Source organism: Poromitra crassiceps (assembly GCF_964638095.1).
Source record: "Poromitra crassiceps genome assembly, chromosome: 10".
NCBI classification, from domain to species: domain Eukaryota; kingdom Metazoa; phylum Chordata; class Actinopteri; order Beryciformes; family Melamphaidae; genus Poromitra; species Poromitra crassiceps.
Window position 1 is genome coordinate 36,675,273 of NC_139631.1, and position 20,918 is coordinate 36,696,190.

General features: G+C 43.1%; 1 protein-coding gene across 1 annotated transcript in view; it reads left to right on the plus strand.

Moving 5' to 3' along the window:
• Window positions 1–1,658: 1,658 nt before the first annotated feature.
• man1b1b (mannosidase, alpha, class 1B, member 1b) overlaps window positions 1,659–20,918 on the plus strand; it is a gene marked incomplete at both ends in the record, with an annotated part of 92,273 nt that continues 73,013 nt past the window's right edge. Inside the window, 2 exons of the mRNA XM_083645420.1 lie at window positions 1,659–1,805; window positions 1,933–2,079. Coding sequence (XP_083501546.1) covers window positions 1,659–1,805; window positions 1,933–2,079 — 294 coding nt within the window. The remainder of the gene's footprint in view (window positions 1,806–1,932; window positions 2,080–20,918) is intronic.

Genomic DNA, 20,918 nt, shown 5'->3' on the forward strand with positions numbered 1-20,918 from the left:
GCAACTTCCTGAGGTACGCTGTCTTTGAGGTGAGATTGGATATCAATCTACCTAGGAAATGTATCATTCCCATGGTTCTCAATACTCCTTTCTGATCAGTGGGAGGAGGCATGTCCAGTATGGCTTGCACTTTTGACTGGTCAGGCTCCACGCCCTCTCCTGAGAGCTTGTCTCCCAAGAAGGTCATTTCTGTGACACCGAACCGACTTTTATTTTTGTTCAGTTTCGCTCCACTCTCTGTAGGAGTTTTGTCAGTCTTACATCATGTTGTTGTCGTGTATTTCCCCAGACCACCAAATCATCTATACAGCCTGGTGCCTTCCAAACCCTCTACCATGGACTCCATCACCCTGTGGAAGATCTCTGGCGCCGAGATGATGCCAAATGGTAGCCTTAGAAAACAGTACCGCCCAAACGGTGTGTTGAAGTTGCAGTACCTACTGCTTTCTGGGTCTAGCTTCAGCTGCCAAAACCCCTGTGAAGCATCTACTTTGCTGAAATATTTGGCACCTGCCATTTCACTGCTTATCTCTTTTCGTTTTGGGATCTGATAATGTTCTCTTTTCATATTTTCATTCAAATCGTTGAACTCGAGGCAGACTCGTAACTCACCGCTTTTCTTTGTGACACATGTGATGGAGTTCACCCAGTCAGTGTGGGCTCTTCCACTCGCTCAATGACACCCAGGAGTGTCATCCTGTCCAGCTCTTTTTTCAAGCCAGCTCTGAGTGGCACTCAGCTCTCGCACTCTCCGTGGAGCTCTCTGCACTACAGGCTGAGCATCCTTCTTGAGCTGGATTTTGTAAGTGTATGGTAGTGTCCCGTGTCCTTTGAAAACAGAAGGAAATCTTTGAGCAACATCTGAAGTTCCTTCAGTGCAGGAGATTTGGTTCTTGGCCTTGTTTGTCCACTGTTATGTTCTCACTGTTTATCTGATAGATCCTCTTAACCAATCCTAGGGAGAGACACATTTTTGCATAATGGTTTTGTCCCTTACACTTTGCACACACGTTTTACCATATGCAGGACATTGGCTTTTCACCACATCTCTTGCAAGTGAACATGTCTTTATCCTTGTTTTTTGTTGTCAATTTGCGGCGGTATTTTCCTTTCACTGACAAGGCAGGCGTTCACAGCCTCGCCTTCTTGACATGCTGCTCCGTGTGCCGGCTCATCAAAAGTCAATACATGTTGGCGTGCTAGCTCACTGGCTTGGCATATTTTTATAGCACCTCCCAACGTGAGCTCTGCTTCTTTCTGCATCTTTCAATAACTTCTCTCGGATCCTCTTGCCTTTTGTCCCGATAACGATCTGATCTCGAGTCATTGAGTCTCTGAGATCACCGAAATTACAAGACTGAGCTTTTAGCTTAGTCTGTAATGGAGCCTACAGCATAAGAATTTCACACGTGCGTACTTGTACTACGGAGTGACAATGAAAATCTTGAATCTTGAATCTTGAATCATCGGGCGCATCATCTGCTCCTTTGGCCTCGTTTGTCATGTATCTTCCGGAACGCCTGTACGATATAAACAGAAGAAAGGCGAAACCCAAGCCAACCAAGACTGCGGCCACCAAGGCTCCGATCAAGATATAGATGGTTGTGAAGTCGTCCATAGTGGCAGGGTTGGTGGGGTGTAAGCGTGGAGTGTCAGGAATGGCGGTTCGCCTGCCAGGCATGTTGGTGGGATGGGAGGGGAGAGCAGTAGCTGCAGGCAAGGTGGTGGGGTGTGAAGGCAGAGTGGTGGATCCATTCAAGGTGGTGGGGTGTGAAGGCAGAGTGGTGGATCCATTCAAGGTTGTGGTCTGGGAGGGGAGAGCGGTGGATCCAGGATGCAAAAAAAAAAAGTATCCAAAAATATGGGAAGTGTTGAAATTATAATTAGTATTTTTAAACATAAAAAACATAACTGCTGTTTTGGCTCCTACAGGTGGTGTGGGAGGGGAGAGTGGTGGATCCATTCAAGGTGGTGGGGTGCGAAGGCAGAGCGGTGGATCCATTCAAGGTGGTGGTGTGGGAGGGGAGAGCGGTGGATCCAGGCAATGTGATGGTTGTGAGCTCTATGGGTGTCGTGATGGTAGTGAGGTCTGCGGGTGCTAAAGTCCATGTGGAGACATTGCCCTGGATCTTAGGACGTTTGGTTTTTACGACCACCTTGATTAGCCTACATTCATGGTCAGAATACGACAGCATGCATTTGTACCAGCCTTCGTGCATCTTTTGGATGCCATCGATCAGGATGTCGTTGAAATCATCTTTGGGAAACGAGGTCCAATTTTCTCCGAAGCCACAGTGTCGTTGGTGGACTGGGAAGCTATCATGATTATACTTGTACCAGTACATTTTTTCTGGTGAGCTACGCAGATCGCAGGTGATATTGGCGATCTCACCCTGGTTGAACTCCTCTGTGCTGGGAAGCAAGTACTTGACTGTGACTGTGACTGTGGCGCTGTCCTCACGGTTGGCCTTCTTGCCGACACACTTGTAAATGCCAACGTTCTCAGGGATGATGTAGACAGGCAAGATGTATCGATAGACGTCGTTCCTTGTGAGTGGCTGCACCGCTCTGGGCGTGTACCACTCTATGGTTCCATAGACTCGCTCACCCCTTGTATCTGACACGATCCTGCATGTATACCATGCTTCCCATCCCACATTGTAGGCTACTTTTGTGACTATTCCTCCACGCTCGTCTCTGATTTCCACATGGAATGTGGCTGCAGAGTGAATGAATACAAATAAGCAGATGAGATGTGCTTGAAACATTGCAATGTAAAAATGAAATATATAGTTCTATTTATACACTCAGCAGGGAAGGATTAAAGTCATCACATTGTGACATCATCAGTGAATTTCTTAAGTGATGTCACTTAAGAAATTGTGATGCCATCAGATGACCCACTGATGCTGTTATTATGTTATCATTGATGTCGTCAGTGAGTGATCTCATAGTCATAATGTTGATATCAGACAGACAGACAGACACACACACACACACACACACACACACACACACACACACACACACACACACACACACACACACACACACACATACACACACACACACACACAATGATGTCATCAGTTATGTCACTTGAGCAATTGTGATGTTATCAGTGTCTGTCACCAGTCATCATCATCAGTGACGATGTTGATCTGATCACTTATGTCACTTGAGCAATTGTGATGTCATGCAGAGCCATTGTGACAACACAGTGATGTCATAAATCACTGATGATGTCACATAATGGATTTATGGCATCACTGAGGTTAGAGGTCAGTGCCAAAGTTTTTAAGCTTAAACACACGATGTTGATCTGATCACTTATGTCACTTGAGCAATTGTGATGTCATGCAGAGCCATTGTGACAACACAGTGATGTCATAAATCACTGATGATGTCACATAATGGATTTATGGCATCACTGAGGTTAGAGGTCAGTGCCAAAGTTTTTAAGCTTAAACACACGATGTTGATCTGATCACTTATGTCACTTGAGCAATTGTGATGTCATGCAGAGCCATTGTGACAACACAGTGATGTCATAAATCACTGATGATGTCACATAATGGATTTATGGCATCACTGAGGTTAGAGGCCAGTGCCAAAGTTTTTAAGACTTCTTTGGCTGTTTAATTTCGGGTTCAACAGCTCATGCAGTGTTTTTTTGTTTTGTTTTGTTTTTGCCCCATGACGCCACTGCAGGCGCGGACTGCACCATCGGGCGCTTCAGGCAGATGCCCGGTGGCCTGGCATGGCATGGCCTGCAAAAGAAAAAAATAAATAATAATAATATCGATACAATATCGTCAGGCAAAAATATCACGATACTATGGTGTATCGATTTTTCCCCCCACCCCTAGTCATCAGGGATGATGTCACCAGTAATGATATCATCCTTCCTCGGTGAGGCTATTATAAATTCTGTGATGATGTCATCAGGGATGATGTCACCAGTGATGTTGTCATCAGGGATTATGTCATCAGTCAGTGATGATGTCATCAGGGAAGACGTCATCAGGGATGATGTCATCACTGAATTCGCCAGTGTCTATACACGAATCCACGGCCAATTTGTGTAGGCCGCCATCTAGTGGGGCCACCATTACTGGTGTAGGTCCCCGCAGCTAGACTGTGCTGCTGCCTGCTGCAGACTGCATTAACGCTAAATGAATAACAGCGTCATGAGCTGGATTGATGACGTGAGACAGTGGCCCCATGTTACTTATGAAGGTACGACCTTATTATAGATAGGGATAGTAATTATTCAAATTGTAAATAGCGGAAGAAATACCACCAAAAACATCGATATGGGAAATATCGATACAGTATCGATTAGGGGTGGGAATCACCAGATGCAGATGCCGGTGGCCTGGCATGGCATGGCCTGCAAATTTTATTTTTTTATTTTTTTTAAATATCGATTGTTGGCGTCCAAATATCGATACAATATCGTCTGGCAAAATATCGCGATACATTGCCGTATCGATTTTATTGCACAGCCCTAGAAAGTATAGAGAAAGTATAGTAACCCTCCTAAATCCAGCTTTTTATAGTGGGGCTCCATCCAGCCTGTGACTGTCTCTTGTTTTCTGAGGGCATGGATTTATGCTAATGAAGCACTGCTCTGTTTGACCTCATCAGAGGGGCGGGGCTTTCAGTCCCACAAGAAAAGCTAGAGCAGCAGTTACCCAGCTTTTCTGATTCATGGCCCTCTTGAAATATCACAAATGTTGGCGGCCACACATCCAACCATAAATAAACAGAACAAAGGCCAAATAATGTGTTCTCAGAGCAGTTTTTATTTTAACGATAAAAGGAGCTGTCCATCAGCACCACACAGAAATCAAAAACTAAGTGAGGGGCTGTCTGCAATTGGCTAATTAACAAATAATTGATTATAAATTAAAATTTTCGCTGCAAGCAACAATACCAGGGATTCAAGCCTTGAACAAATGCTTAAGAAAGAAGAAAAGCACTCGAGCAACTGATGACATCACAACTGCCTGATGACATCAGTCGGGCAATTGCGTGACATCACTTCCAGTTGAGTGACATCACTCGCACAAGATGGATTCACCCAGGTCAACTGCTGACCTACAGGTGACTTGTCAGGCAGTTGTGATGTCATCAGTGATGTCACCCGAGCCATTTTCTTAGTTAAACCTGGTTAAGACTCTTACTTTCGCGGGTGACATCACGGTTTAGCAATTGAAAATGCACTCAACACACACACACTACAAGGCTACATCTTAGGTGACTACAGCACAACTACCTGATAACTATTTTTGAATGGGTTTTTGGCGCGATGCTTCTAATAAGGTCTCTGGGCAACGCAAGCTTAATCAAACGCGAACCAAACGCGTGCCAATGTCACAGGGAAAGAAGACAGCAAATTAATACATTTAGTTGACTTTATTCCCTTCTGCACTGGAGCAAAGCGCAGTATACCAAAGTGCGGCCTTAAAAGTGCATTGTAACACATCAGGATAAAAATATAAAAACAAAATAACCTGATAAATAATTATAAAGAAAGTAAAACAATAATTAAGACGGCAATTTACGGCACGCTGGCACCTGCAGGACAAGACAGTGTCGGCAGTCTGTTCAACAATTGAATTGAAGTTGGAAGGAAGAAGAGCTTAAGGCGGTTCCCCTTACATCTTTTCGATCTGTATCTTCTGCCCGAGGGCAGTAACTCGTATTCGGTGAACAGAACGTGTTGTGGGTCGTCGAGGATTTTGAGCGCCAGACTGACAACATTTTGCTCATAAACAGTTTGAAGGGGAACGGGGTCGCTCCTTCCCATCACTTTCCCAAGCAGTTTTTACAGTGCTAGCGATTCTGGCTTTGAGCTGTTCCGAACCAAGCAGCCATCCCATATCTGATGAGGCTGCCTAAAACAGCATTATCATCATCATCTTGGTACTTACGCCGAATAATCTAAGCCTCCTGAGGAAGTGGAGTCGCTGACCCAAATTGCTACGCAGCCCAGCTGGCACGGGACGTCAGTTTAACGTCATATCGACGTTGGACTCCAACGTTGAACTGACGTTGGATTTTGGTTGAGAATGAAAATCGGGTTGACGTCAAAACACAACGTTGGCAAGACATCAGCGTCCAACGTTAGATAGACATCAGCCTCTGACGTTGGTTAGACATCAGCATCCAACATTGGATAGATGTGGAATTTTGGTTGGGAATGAAAATCGGGTTGACATCAAATCCCAACGTTGGGCAGACATCAGCCCCCAACGTTGTATAGACGTCAGTCTCCAACGTTGGATAGATGTAGGATTTTGGTTTAGAATGAAAATCTGGTTGACGTCAAAACCCAACGTTGGCAAGACATCAGCCTCCAACGTTGGATAGACATCAGCCTCTGACGTTGGTTAGACATCAGCATCCAACGTTGGATATATGTAGAATTTTGGTTGGAAATGAAAATCGGGTTGACATCAAATCCCAACGTTGGGCAGACATCAGCCCCCAACGTTGTATAGACGTCAGCCTCCAACGTTGGATAGATGTAGAATTTTGGTTGAGAATGAAAATCTGGTTGACGTCAAAACCCAACGTTGGCAAGACATCAGCCTCCAACGTTGGATAGACATCAGCCTCTGACGTTGGTTAGACATCAGCATCCAACGTTGGATATATGTAGAATTTTGGTTGGAAATGAAAATCGGGTTGACATCAAATCCCAACGTTGGGCTGACATCAGCCCCCAACGTTGTATAGACATCAGCCTCCAACGTTGGATAGATGTAGAATTTTGGTTGAGAATTAAAATCTGGTTGACGTCAAAACCTAACGTTTGCAAGACATCAGCCTCCAACGTTGGATAGACATCAGCCTCTGACGTTGGTTAGACATCAGCATCCAACATTGGATAGATGTAGAATTTTGGTTGGAAATTAAAATCGGGTTGACATCAAATCCCAACGTTGGGCAGACATCAGCCCCCAACGTTGTATAAACATCAGCCTCCAACGTTGGATAGATGTAGAAGTTTGGTTGAGAATGAAAATTGGGTTGATGTCAAAACCCAACTTTGGGCTGACATCAGCCTCCAACGTTGGCTAGACATCAGCCTCCAACGTTGGATAGACAGCCTCAAACATTGGATAGACATAGAATTTTGGTTGGGGTTGACGTCAAAACCCCATGTTGAGTAGACATCAACCTCCAACGTTGGCCAGGCATCAGCCTCCAACGTTATATAGACACAGAATTTTGGTTGGGGTTGACATCAAAACCCAACGTTGGCTAGACATCAGCCTCCAACGTTGGCTAGGCATCAGCCTCCAATGTTGGCTAGACATGGGTAGAAATTTAAATCTGGTTGATGTCAAAACTTTCGTATCACAAAAAGAAAAAAATCAACATTGAATACAGAATTTTAGAAAACAGGATTTATTTTCAGAACGTAAGAAATTAGATTATCACATTAAAGGTACATTCAGCAATGTTTTTGTGTTAAAATAAGTGTTAAATGGCTCTATATTCTGACAGCAATCACTGAAATCGAGTGTTTGATCAGTGACTTAAACCCCCAACTTCGCTGTCCTCTATGTCTCTCCTGTAGTCCTGCATGCAGGGCGGACGTATCTCTGCAACTGTAACTCGTAGAGACTCATGGATGGATTTGGGGTGAGAAAATATATTATAGTCCTTTATACTGCCCTACAAATCATAACCGCAGTAACTACGCCAACACTGAAACTGAGAAAAATGGCTTTAAAGTTTTTGGACTGTCCAGCCAAATGAGATATAGGTTGAAAAGTGGTAATGCGCTTATTAAATATGTATACATTAAAGTATTTTTTGGGGGCAAAACAATTATCAATTACTTGACCTATGACCCCAGAAATGCAGATACGGCACTCTGTCTGTGTATTACCTTAAACAGATGTGTAGGTAGTACAAGGGAAAAGCGCAGTAACTACAATCTAATGTGCTTCTCCTGTCTTGTTTTTCATGAGACAATTGTAATCGGTTTTGATTTCGATACCACATCATATCTGTATTTAATTGTTTTATTGTTTACATGTTTAAAACATTTAAATGGATGAGTAACAGATACATTCAGGGAATCGTGAAGTCAGTTGATGTAATCTTCACCACTGGTGTTGCTTTTTGGTCATCATTCTGACACAATTAATTAATGAGCACAGTTGTTTTATTATCTTAATTTAGAACAGGTTTTCTTTACAAATCAGATCAGCTTTTCAGATTGATAATTCATACAAGAACATATACAGTATATTACATAGCATATTACAATTATTTTGATTAAAATGAATTACAGACTGAGTCTGAATGCTGATAATTTATGCAGCAATTAAAAGGATTGTCCTGATGAGCTAGGTAGTGTTACCAAACAATTATCACTATCTACAGCCAGATTAACACTTCCCAGTGGAGAACACAATTCACTTCTTTATTGGATGATCTCTTATGGATTATTAGCTAGGAATACAGCATTTACGATTTTAAAGACACTGAAGACTCATTCATTAACAATTTGGACAGCTGTCAGTGCGCTCTCATATTGGGAATTGACTGGATTAACTAAACAGATTGTGCCATTATGAGTGATTGATATGTTGGGCTTTGTTATGGAAAGAGCGGGAAAATTGCAGTAACTACAAAATCCAACCAAAAACCAGTCTGAACCGCAGTAACTACACCTCAAAGTGTAGTTACTGCGTTTATCTCTGTTTAAGTCCAGCGGAAGCTCTGTGAAAGCAAATCAAACTGTAGTAAGTGTAGTTAATGCAGTTTTGTCTGGTTTTTGGTTGGATTTTGTAGTTACTGCAACTTTTATACTCTGTTTTCTCAAATATAGAGCAAGACTGAACTTAGAAAATTTGTCACATGATAAAACAGATATCTAAAAGTTCAATTTCAATAATAACTCAATTTTGACCAAAATTGTAGTTACTGCGGTTTTGATTTGGAGGGCAGTATAGGCATCTCGATCTGACCTTCCGTTTCCGAGAAAATGTTTTGTCTGATTGGATAGTTTGAGGTCAGTGCCAATTTGTATCGGCCACCACTGCCTGGATCCAGGAGAAGTGCAGAGAACATAAGCAAGACCTGTATATGGCTTTCATTGATCTCTCGAAGGCATTCGACACAGTAAATCAAAAGCTACTCTGGGACCTACTCAGTCGATTTGGAGTCCCACCCAAATTCCTCTCCATTCTAAAGCTATTTCATGACGGCATGCAAGCCCACGTTCAAATAAGTGGACAACAGTCTGACCCTTCTACGTCAAAGTAGGAGTAAAACAAGGATGTGTCTTAGCCATCATCATCTTCAACATCTTCCTCACAGCAGTCACTCTCCTCTCCCATAAGCATTCAATTCCATCTGTCTTAGTTTGCCATAGTCTCTCCCCAGACTCAAATATTACGTTGAATCGCTGCGCTCCGTATACTACATAAGTGAGTCTGTGCCAGTTAACAGCCACTGCTGGTTTTGAAGGCGGGTTGAAATTGAATGAGTGACAGGTCGTAGCACCGATGAGAGAGCAAATGGGCTGCGCCTCCCGTGTTGTCTGATCGCAAAGTCGTTACTGATTGGAGAGGACTGAAGCCATCACTGGCATATGACTGGCCAAGTGAACGGTTCCCTCCCATAACCAGCCCTCTGAGGGAAAGTGTCCCAGACCCAGAGAGAGCTCTGCAGCATGCAGTAACCTAGTGTATCAGCGTAAGAACTCTCATGGGTCTGGCGTCGAGACTAAGTTTGCCATAACTTCTATGTACTGTATCAATTCAACAGAATTCAGATACAACAGAAAGTAGCTGGCCCCCAGGTATTTTCACATTATCAAATCTGGCCCCCATTCAAAAGGGTTTGGACAGCCTTGCCATGTATAGTCTCATTATCACAATATTGATATAACATCGATATATTGCCCACCCTTAATATTGAGTGCCAGAATCAACCTCCCAATGATGCAATTTGTAGAAAAACATTGGATTTCATTTATCAATCACTGCTTTCAATGTCTTTCTGATGTAAATGTTTTATTTTTACAACCAGATCACCCTATTAAATAAACAGCGTCATGACTCAATAATGTTACTTGGCAGAGGGTCGCTCGTACTGAGCACATTTCCTCGTCAAACTGACGGTGAAAAATGTTTGCTCGTCACAAAATAAAAAACTTATTTGAGGGAATGTAATTAGGTTATCGATCACATTCGCTAACCTGTTGCTCTTTTAAGTCGGGATGTTTGTCGGCGTTTGGTCAGCTCCCTTCGCCAGTTCGCCTCCGCACTTTTAAACATTGTTTACTGACGGGCTATGTAGTGTCAGTCCCTGTCACTGTCAGCAATGTAACGTAAGCAAAATAATCCCATATTTCGCTCTGTCCATGTCCAAGACAAGACCGTATGGGCTCACAGCAGCCATGTTTGTTGTGTTGAAGCTCTGAATGAGTGAAAGAGAGGAGGGGGGGGGACGCCCACGACAGGGAGTTAAAGCAGAGCACCACTTGGAGCACTCTTCGCACACCCCCACATGGACACAATGTCACATGCATGTAACATAAAATTATTTCTTTTAAAAGCACGCAAATTATTTTTAACTCAGCGTAAATGAACATCATGATTGAGAACATATATATTCACATCGAAAAAATAACACATTTAAAAGGTCTTGAATGTGAAATGGCAGAACATGACTGTTACAACACAGAACTGAAGCTCAGACAACAATTGACAAGGTTTTAAGACATTTCTACAGTGATGGCAGACCAATATATATTTTTCCTCCAAAAAAAGAACACTCATGAAGGCCTTCCATTTGCCTGTCCCTCACTCTCTCACACTCACCTCACTCATGAAGGCCTTCCATTCGCCCATAGGCTTTTTGTAGGAAGGGGTTGAATGTCCATCACGGATGGCATCATGGTGGATCTCAGCTTGCAGTACTGAGAGCACTGTTGAGTCACACTTGGAGTAAGTGAGGTGTAGGACATAATAATATGCCATCGGGTAGACAAGTCCCTCTTTCAACCGATCTCTTTCGAAGGTCGCCACTGGCATGCTCCCATGGCGATCATGCAGTTTTCCTCACTGATGACCACAACTGGAGATGATAGAGGTTGTTGGCGCAGGGAACCGTTTGGGTCTTCTGAAACCTAGATGACAAAAGTCAATGTAAAAGATTAGAAAACTACCAATTAGAAAAACCATCACAGTTAAAACAATCATTATACATCAAATCGGAGAAAAAGATTTTGTATAATTTTTTTGCTGACCAGATACTGAAACCAAGTTTCAATAAAGCGACTCTTAAAACAAAAATCACAGTGTGAACACTTCTCCTTATGTCATTGTGAAAATGACAAAGTACAAAACATAATGTAGGCATGCAGTATCCAATATACTGCACAAGTCTCACCGTAAAGACATGGAACTGGGCCTCGCTGCTTAAAGCTGGAGTGCATAACATAAACGAATGTTTATGTTATGCACATATTCAGCTATTGCAAAACGACTTCACACAATGCTGATTAAGCCTATCTGCACCACATAACTCTCTCTGTGCATTTCTCAGTATACCTGAGTTTTCTACCTGTCGGGCACGACTGTGTCGGATTGAAAACTCTGGTATATTGAGAAATACAGCATTGTGGGAACTTGTTTGGCAATGCCTTGAACGTAATGGACATTTGTTTATATAAACAAATTGTAAATGTACTCACTCCAGCAATTGTAAATGTACTCACTCCAGCTTTAAAGAGAAAGCCACAGAAACACAACCCCATAAGAGACTACTTTCCTGACATTTCCTGTTTTATCAGGAAAGTAGCTCCGGCTATCTATTTGCTTCGAAAATAAAATGTACAATGTCTCGTAATGTTATTACCTAGGTTATCCTACAAGTAGTCATGGCTAAGAAGTAGGGCTGAACGATTAATCGAATTTAAATCGAAACCGAGATTTGAAACAACGCAATTAGATTAATCGCAAAGGCTTCGATTTAACATGTGACATGACTGCATGTAGGTACACGTTACGTGACGTCGTTACGCAGCAGCAGCACGCCGTAGTAGACGGACGTATGTTTACGCAGCAGCACCAGCATCAAACGTGCCTGGATGGAGGAGGAGAAACCTAGCTGCAGCCCCATGGCTGCAGCAGTCTGCAGAATATAGCTAGCGAGCCGATTAGCGAACTTTACAAAAGTTGACACATTATTCACTCTGACTGGATTTTTAATAGTGCGCCACTGACTGGATTCTCTACAATGGAAGGGCAGCTATCTAACAAGACTCGGAAGTGTAATAGCTTCAGCCGAACAAGAACAAGAAGCGGCCGCCGGATGATTTAGCACCGAAGAAAGGCTGGAACTACTTTGGATTTAGAGCATCGGTTATTTAGACAGTGTTAAGCAAGCGCGGTGCCGACAACGCTTCAAACGTCATAAAAGCTATGGAAATCAACAGATGGACCAGACTCCAGTGCTTCACCACAGACTACACCTCGCCATCGGTACGTTATTTAGCCTAGCAGCTAGGGCTAGCAATGTAGCAAGTTAACTTTACTAACGCTAGCTCTCTCCCTAAGGAGATAGCTCATTTAGCTAGTAAAGTTAGCTTGCTAGCCCTAACTGGCTAGCTCACGTTACATGTCCTCTTCCCCTCTCACTTAACATTATCAGTCTGACTCTGCCTGAATGCAGTAGGCTACTTGTATTGTAACGTTAGCTTGGTAAGCCTACAGTAATGTCTAAATGCCCCTCTTCACCTCCCCCAATATATTATATAGCCAATATATTGTCAGTCTGGGAAATGGAATGATTCTGTAGTAGCTAATGTCCTCTCTCCCAGCGTTCTGCTCTCTCCCTCCCCATCTCTCCTCCCTACTTTCTCTCCCTCCTACATCATCTATAATTAGTTCCAATCTTAAAAATGCAATACAGCCATGTAGTACTTATAGAATAATTTGGTTAATTATTTTGTTTTTCAGAAAAGTTGCGAACAAGCTACATAAGTGCAGAGAATGTCCCACAAATCAAGGCCCGGGTGAAGAGAGAGATGGAACAAGTGCAGGTGGCACTAAAGGTAACTTGCATTAATTCTCTCCTCTCCCACTCCTCTCTCCCCTGGCTTTCCTTGCAAAATAGGGCTTCACTGAAACACTGCTTGTGTATATAGCCTGCCCTGTGCCCCGTATTTGATGTGTGAATGAATGTGTGTGCTGTGAATTGCATTAATGTGAAACTTAACAGTTGTGTCTGTGTTTTGCAGGAGAAGAGGGCTGCCATCACCCCCAGATGCTGCTGCTGTGCCTCAAAGTGCAGCACAGGAAGGAGCCAGGCCATCGGCCGCAAAAAAGGCCAAGCGATCCTTGGGCAGTTACTTCAAGAGCTGCAGCGATGCTGGTGCTTTTTGTTTTGTTTGTATTGTTAAAGACTGAGACACAGAGAGAATTGCAGCTGTTGTTTAAAAGCAAATAAATGTTGCTGGAAGGAATTCTTATCCAAGTTCTCATCCTTGCATTATAATATAGAGCAGTTTGTTGATTGTGATGTTTGAATGTGGTAGGCAAATGCTCCATTGTGTTTTACATTTATTACAGTTAATATTGCACTGAAACTTGATAAAAAAAAAAATCGAAATTAAATCGAAATCGCAATATCGGTCAGAAAAATCGCAATTAGATTTTTTACCCAAATCGTTCAGCCCTACTAAGAAGCACTTTTACATTTGCAAGTGTTTTTTTATACTTTCATATTATAGACCAGAAATAGATTTTTTGCTAATAAGCATTTCCATTTTCCATGCTTCCATTTTAGAAATGGAAGCATTTTTTTCTCCTTATGCATAAAATGCGTAGTGAAACCATGACCCAAAAACAAAAGGTATGTGGACTGTGGGCTAATGTATTGTTGCAATATTGCATACAGAGTATTAAAAAATACATACATGTTTCATCACTGCTATCCTGGCGTTGCTCTGCGGTGCTCATTGCAGGTGACTGGCATTGCTGGTTTCAGATCTGCATGGCACTTGGGTGCTGGCTGCAGGTTACATCAGAAGAAAAAAGTATTGGGAAATATTAGGTTTCCAAACTCTTACAAATGAATGGAATACTAAGATCCCTGGACAGACACTAAAGCTGTTGCGTGGCCTAACGTTTTCATCCAAAGACTCACAGATGCATACAGTATATTAAATGCAATACCACATACATGTTATCACTGTGATCTTGGTGTTGCACTGGGGTGCTGGTGCTTCCTGCAGGGGGCTGGTGTTGCACTGACGTGCTCCCTGCACTGACCCTTTTGTCTCACATCACAAGGTGCCATACAGCCTCAGGAAGTTTTCAGGACCGGGAAAAAGATTGTTGATTTCATCCCGGGAGAGTGAGTGCAGCAAGTCTTCTCCAACATTAGTAGCTGGAACAGAAGTTACAGTTAGGGGCAAGAAGACACTGAGCTTATCACTGAATTAATTCAGCCTTGTGTACATAACAGTTGAGGATATTCCACTATCTTTTTTTTTTTTAATTGTGACATTTCCTCTTTCCTGTACAATTGCCAGTGTTCTGAGATTTTGCTCACTCTTGCTACAGCAGACCTGCCAACCTTGGAAAATGATTTTTCGTGCCACACAGCATGTGTTTTGGCCTTGTGCTTAGTTCACATGCTTTCGCACTACAGTGCACATAACATCACTGTCAATGTGACAGTGTTAGCCAGATGGCTAATTTCCAACTGTTGTCCCTTGGCCAGAACTTAAGTTAGCCATTACTCAGTCAAAAGTTTGAGTACACTTGCTTAAACCATTGTCGTTTCATGATATATTTCAATTTGTGTGCTTACACCAGCTCAGTGGCCTTGTGGTTTGAGTGTCCGCCCTGAGACTGGGAGGTTGTGAGTTCGATCCCCGGCCGAGTCATACCAAAGACTATAAAAATGGGACCCATTTGCCTGCCTGCTTGGCACTCAGCATCAAAGCGTTGGAATTGGGGGGTTAGATCACCATATGATTCCCGAGCGCGGTGCTGCTGCCGCTCACCGCTCCCCCAGGGGATGGGTCAAATGCGGAGAACAAATTTCAATCAGTGGGACTTTACCTTTACTTTACACAAGCGGATAACCATAAGTGAAATGCAAGTAAACGTATGTTGTGATGTCAATTCTGAATAAAGTAGTTAAGTTAGTAGTAGTTAATAGTTAACACAATTGGAGAACATAGAAAAAATACTATATTGATCATAGTTTCACTGTTATCCATCTAACCATAGCAAAAAAATCTGTTGCTCATTCTGATCTCTTGAGACTAACTAGAGCCTCCTTATTTTTTAATCATTCTGTGCTCATTTATTTCTTGCTCCTAAAGCTGTGTTCACACCGAGATATTTATTTTTCTCTCTGTCGCTTGATTCAACCCTATGGAATCACTCTGTCGCTCTGTTTAAATCGCTCGTCAACAGGCACAATAATTGACGGACATCTGGGGGCTATAACGTTACGCAATGTCATGATATTTGTCCACTACGAGCCACTGTAGTTGTTTACAAGCTAAGCCTATCAGCGTGCTCCTAACGTGAGCTAGTACAGACTTCATTTCGGCTATGTTCACACAGCAAACATTAGTGCTTGAATCTGACTTGTTGCTCACATCTGATTTTTTGTGTGGCTGTTCACACAGACTTTTTAAAAGTGGCCCATATCAGACTCCAGTGTGAACAGGTCGCGGACCTGAAGTGACCCGCATGTGCAGCACACTGCTGTTCTACATAAACCCAGAAGAAGACAGCAGTAAACATGGCGGTAGCTGACGATGTTGTTTCATCTGTTGTTTACGGTTCAATTTACAAGTTATTGTGCAGTGGAAGACAGGGAATATAGTTAAGTTAAGTTAAGTTATCCTTTATTTATCCCCTTGGGGAAATCCATCCTCTGCATTTGACCCATCCTCTACTAGGAACCTTCCTAGAACTAGGAGCAGTGGGCAGCCACTGTGCAGCGCCCGGGGACCAACTCCAGTTATTTTGCCAGTACCTTGGTCAGGGGCACTGACAGCCAGGAGTATTAACCCTAACATACATGTCTTTCTTTGATGGTGGGAGGAAACCGGAGCACCCGGAGAAAACCCACACGGACACGGGGAGAACATGCAAACTCCACACAGAAAGGACCTGGGACGGACCGGGGTTCGAACCCGGGACCTTCTTGCTGTGAGGCAACAGTGTTAACCACTGAGCCACCGTGCCGTCATATAGGTGCAGATGATAGCGAGGAAGAGGAGAAAGAGAGCCTTTAGATTTTTTTTTAATAATGGCTTTCTGTGGAGCAATAGCTGCTACTTCTTGCTAATACTTATGAGGTCTAAAACCTCACTGTTCCTCCACTGATTACCTCCCTCGCAGCTGTCCTCCATGTTTGTAATCACAATCTGGTCCTCCCTCCTCCCGCCAGTGCAGAATAGTGACGAATGTCGCTCTGGAATGACGTAAAAGTCACATTGAAGCATTAAGTCAGATATGGGCAAGATGTCTGTTCACACCGGAGTCACATTCCAAAACATCAGATTCGAATCTGATGTTTTTCCACATTTGAAAGTAGCCCAGGTCGTCTTTAAAAAAGTAACTTTCAATGTGACTTGTACTGTTCACACAGTCATAAAAAAGACTGACCTGAGTCACTTAGGTGGGAAAAGATTAGATTCAAGCACTAAGGCTGGCTGTGTGAACGTAGCCTTCATGTCAGCTGTCAATGCGGTTTGTTGCCACACAATAACCAGCGGTTTGTTCCAAGCCAGTGTGATATTTGACACACTCTCACACGGCAGCCAATCAGCGTTGAACAGGGAGCGACTGATGCCAGCGTAATTTAGCTCGAGCTGGGATATTTCATCCCGGGCGGAGAGCGTATTTTCGATGCCAGCGAAAAACTTTAATAGGTCGGTGTGAACGCAGCTTTAGGGTCCCTTAGGAGCAATAATCTTTTTAGTTTAGGGGTTAGGATCGATTTTTTTAATGACTTGGCTCTCTCAGACAGCTTCTTTGACATGTTTTTCAAAGTGAAAACCAAGTTGTCAGGTGACGTAAGGATCCCACGCGAGAACGACCCACCCCCCTCTCAAAAGACCCAAATCGAAAATGGAATAATTTCTCTAGTTTTATTTTACAAGTATGAAATAATTTAGCTTACTACAATAATGATGTCTACTTTCTAGTGATGCGCGGGTCAGGTTTTTTTAAGGCCCGCCCCAACCCAACCCATCATCGGAGCCAGCCCGCCCCGGCCGCCCCGTTAAAATATCTGAAAATTCCGAACCCAGCCCAACCCAGCAGCCCGCAACGGCCAATTTAATGTAATATGTCTCCGGACGCAGGAGGAGCACAGCAGAGCTTCCAAGGTGTGCAAAGCAGCTAATAACTCTGTCTCTCTCCCCCCTCTCTCTCTCTCACACAGACACACACACACACACACACAGACACTCACATGCTGCCCTGCGCGACAACAGTTGTAGCCTAGGCCTGCTCTGGATGAGTTGCGCTGCTGCTTTCATGTCGGTCTTTCTTCAATTAATCCATGGTCTTCAGATAGCACGACCGACTACGCTTCCCCAAAGTGCGGATGGCGTGACCGCGCAGTGTTTCAAATGGAGGTAGCAGGTATAGAGGTAGGCACTAGGCAGGCTACAGAAACAGTTCTTATTCTTCCCCATTTCTTTTAATTACCTCATGCGCTCTCAATTGTTGCAGTAGTAGGCTAAACGTAGTAGTGCAGCAGGTGCGCACATGGCTTGCAGATACGGCCAGACTCGCTGTCTGATTTCTTTTAATTACCTCATGCGCACTCAATTGTTCACAGCCTACTCACGTTGCAGTAAAGTTGACAAATAGATCACAGTCGAGTCCACAACAGAAAATCTGCGGTGGCATTATATGGACACTTCAAATAATAATTACAGCGAATAATCCTTCCAAAGTGTTTGTTTTGAGAGCACATAGGCTACCTCATTGAAGCGTTTCTTTACTCCATGTAGGCTATAGAGAGTGCAGCAGGAGTCTGTCTGATTGTGTGTACCTACATGCGAGAGAGAGTTAACGTCTTTAAGGTTAATTACTCTGCGTGTTTCATTGCTCTAAATTATTTAATAATGTTGCTTTGTCACGTTCTGAGCCTGCCCCGCCCGCACCCGCGATATTTTCATAATTTGCCAACCCAGCCCGCCTGCGGGGCGGCCCAGCCCGCGGGACCCGGCGGGTTCTGGGTGACCCGCGCATCACTACCGGGCAGGCATCAAACAGCACAAGGAGGCACAGATCACCGGAAATGTCCATATCTGTGCAGATAAGCATGCAAAAGATTACTTGGATTAATGTTAATGCAAAGGCCTATGTAATTTAATTGGCTTTTCATAACTCTCATTCTAGAATATCGCTATTCACAATGTCCCATCCGCGGTTCATGGCTCATTCCTGGCGGCATGACGGCAGCGCCTTTCTCCCCGGCTGGGAAGCAGCATAGTGAGCCAGCCAGGGACTGTAAGCTGGATTTACATTATATAGAGAGGCAAAGTGAACGTCACTTCCTGCCTTTCTCTCTGTACCAGCATCTGAAAAAATATGAATGGAGTGAACGGCGAGAGACGATACTTTTTTGATCCTGTTTGAATTGTGCCACGGGGTACAAATGTAATTTTGTGTCAATTTAAAAGATAACCATGCAAGTCAAGAAAGTCGCAGTTTGTGGTAAAACTGTGCCACTATAAGTTATAAAATCAGAAAGACTATGCACAACCAGTCGCATAAGTGACATCTCTCCTGCCAGTCCACGTTGTTGATGGTGTGACGTATTGTGAGACACGAGAGATGTAGTTGATTGACAAAACTAAACCTTACGTTTCAGTTTCAGAACAAACTGCGACTTTCTTGACTTGCAAAGTTATCTTTTAAATTGACAAATGTACATGTGTACCCCGTGGCAGAATTCAAACGGGATCAAAAAAGTATTGTCTCTCACCATTCACCCCCATTCATATTTTTCCAGATGCTCGTACCGAGAGAAAGGCAGGAAGTGATGTTCACTTTGGCTCTCTATAATGTGCCCGGCAGTAAGTACATCATGATACAGAAGTTAGATACACGCTTACAATGCCAGACTTCAAGCTGTCTATCACCGTGGAAGTAAAGAGATTGTATAACAACAATGAGCCAATCACATTCCCCTGCATCCACATTTAATCCAACAAGTTAATAATAATCCTGTAATTTGGAGTAGATTTTTTTTTTAAGTTGCTTGTACTGCATATCCAGTGTGAGATGCAGATGTTTTCTTACTTGGGTCCAGCATGGGCTGTTGTCCTCAGACTGGGCAGAAGAGGTGTGAGGAGTTGGAGTGGATGGCAGTGGACGTGTCCATTGGCTGGACAGAGGGGGAGGCAGATGCATCACTTGGTTGGCCCTGGAAGCAGACACAAGAGACAAGATAGCAGACAAGTGTGTTACCATACAATGACGCAGTGTAATGTTATGTGTGGTTGTATGCAGTCATAATGCCTTATTATAAATGGTTTTAACTTGACAACAAAAACATTCTAAATTGAACCCCAGCTCACTTCCTGTTGCATTAAAAAAATCATTAAAGTGGAGGACTGGCCATTCTGTGAAAACCGTCTATAGTAGTGTTGTGAGATAATGCGCCTTTGTCAATAGTGGTCATCAAACTTCTGTTGGTCATCCATGTGAACATGAAATGAAACACACCACACAACAGCTCTACCTGTATCTGCTGGGCTCCATCATGTTGAGACGAGAGGCAGGTTGAAGGTCCCCAGCCTGACTGTTCTCCGTTCCTCTGTGGTCCACTCTCAACTAGCATCACACAGCGTAGCATAAGGAAATTGGGGAAGTAGAGTGTTCAAAATGCTCTCCTACCCGTCTCCGACGTCCAATCGCAGATCCAAAGATATAATAATATTTCATGAAGTTTTACTTCCCAGGTGCACTGGATAGATACTAGATAGATCAGTTTTATTTCTGTCATGCACCATATTTGTGGTGCCTAGCCTGTATGTCCTTACAAGACACAAATCATTCAAGTTCAACACTTGATTTGATGATTTGATCAATGTGCTGCCGTATCCTTGTGACTGCAATGTTGTATGTTTGCTCAGACGCATGCACCATGATAGTGAGATCAAACACCCTGCTGTAAATTCAGCACAGGCTGTGGAAAGACTGCTTTTTAAAGGTTGTTTCATGCAGGAATATCATTAAAACCGCCGCCTAAACTACTGGCTTCCATAGGGATATTATTATATCTTTGGATCTGTGATTGGACGTCGGAGACTGGTAGCTAGGGCTGCACGATATTGGAAAAAACTGACATTGCGATATTCCCTGCCCCTGCGATATATATTGCGATATGAAAAAATACAGATTTTCACCAGATTACCAGAATAGCTCTATTTTAAAGAAAAGAATACTTCTAGAATGATTGGGATGATTTTGTAGAGGAGTCCATCTGATTTTGGAGGGGAAATTAGGTATTTTAATGTTTCTCAACCACTGGGCTGTCGCCTATACTGTAGGCCTCAGAGCGTCATCTATCAGGGTGCATACACATTTTGACCAATGGATTTCCATGACTTAGGCTACATACATGAAAAAGTGAGTAAGTTATGACATTCTACTTTAAAATGTCACTAGCCTACACTTCACTTAGTGTAATGCAGCCTTTAAAACCAGGGAAAGACAACATGTATGCTGTATCACCATATTACCATATCCAACATCTAAGACCATATAGTCTCATATCACAATATTGATATACAATTGATATATTGCCCACCCCTAATATTGAGTGCCAGAATCTACCTCCCAATGATGCTATTTGCAGAAAAACATTAGATTTCATTGATTATA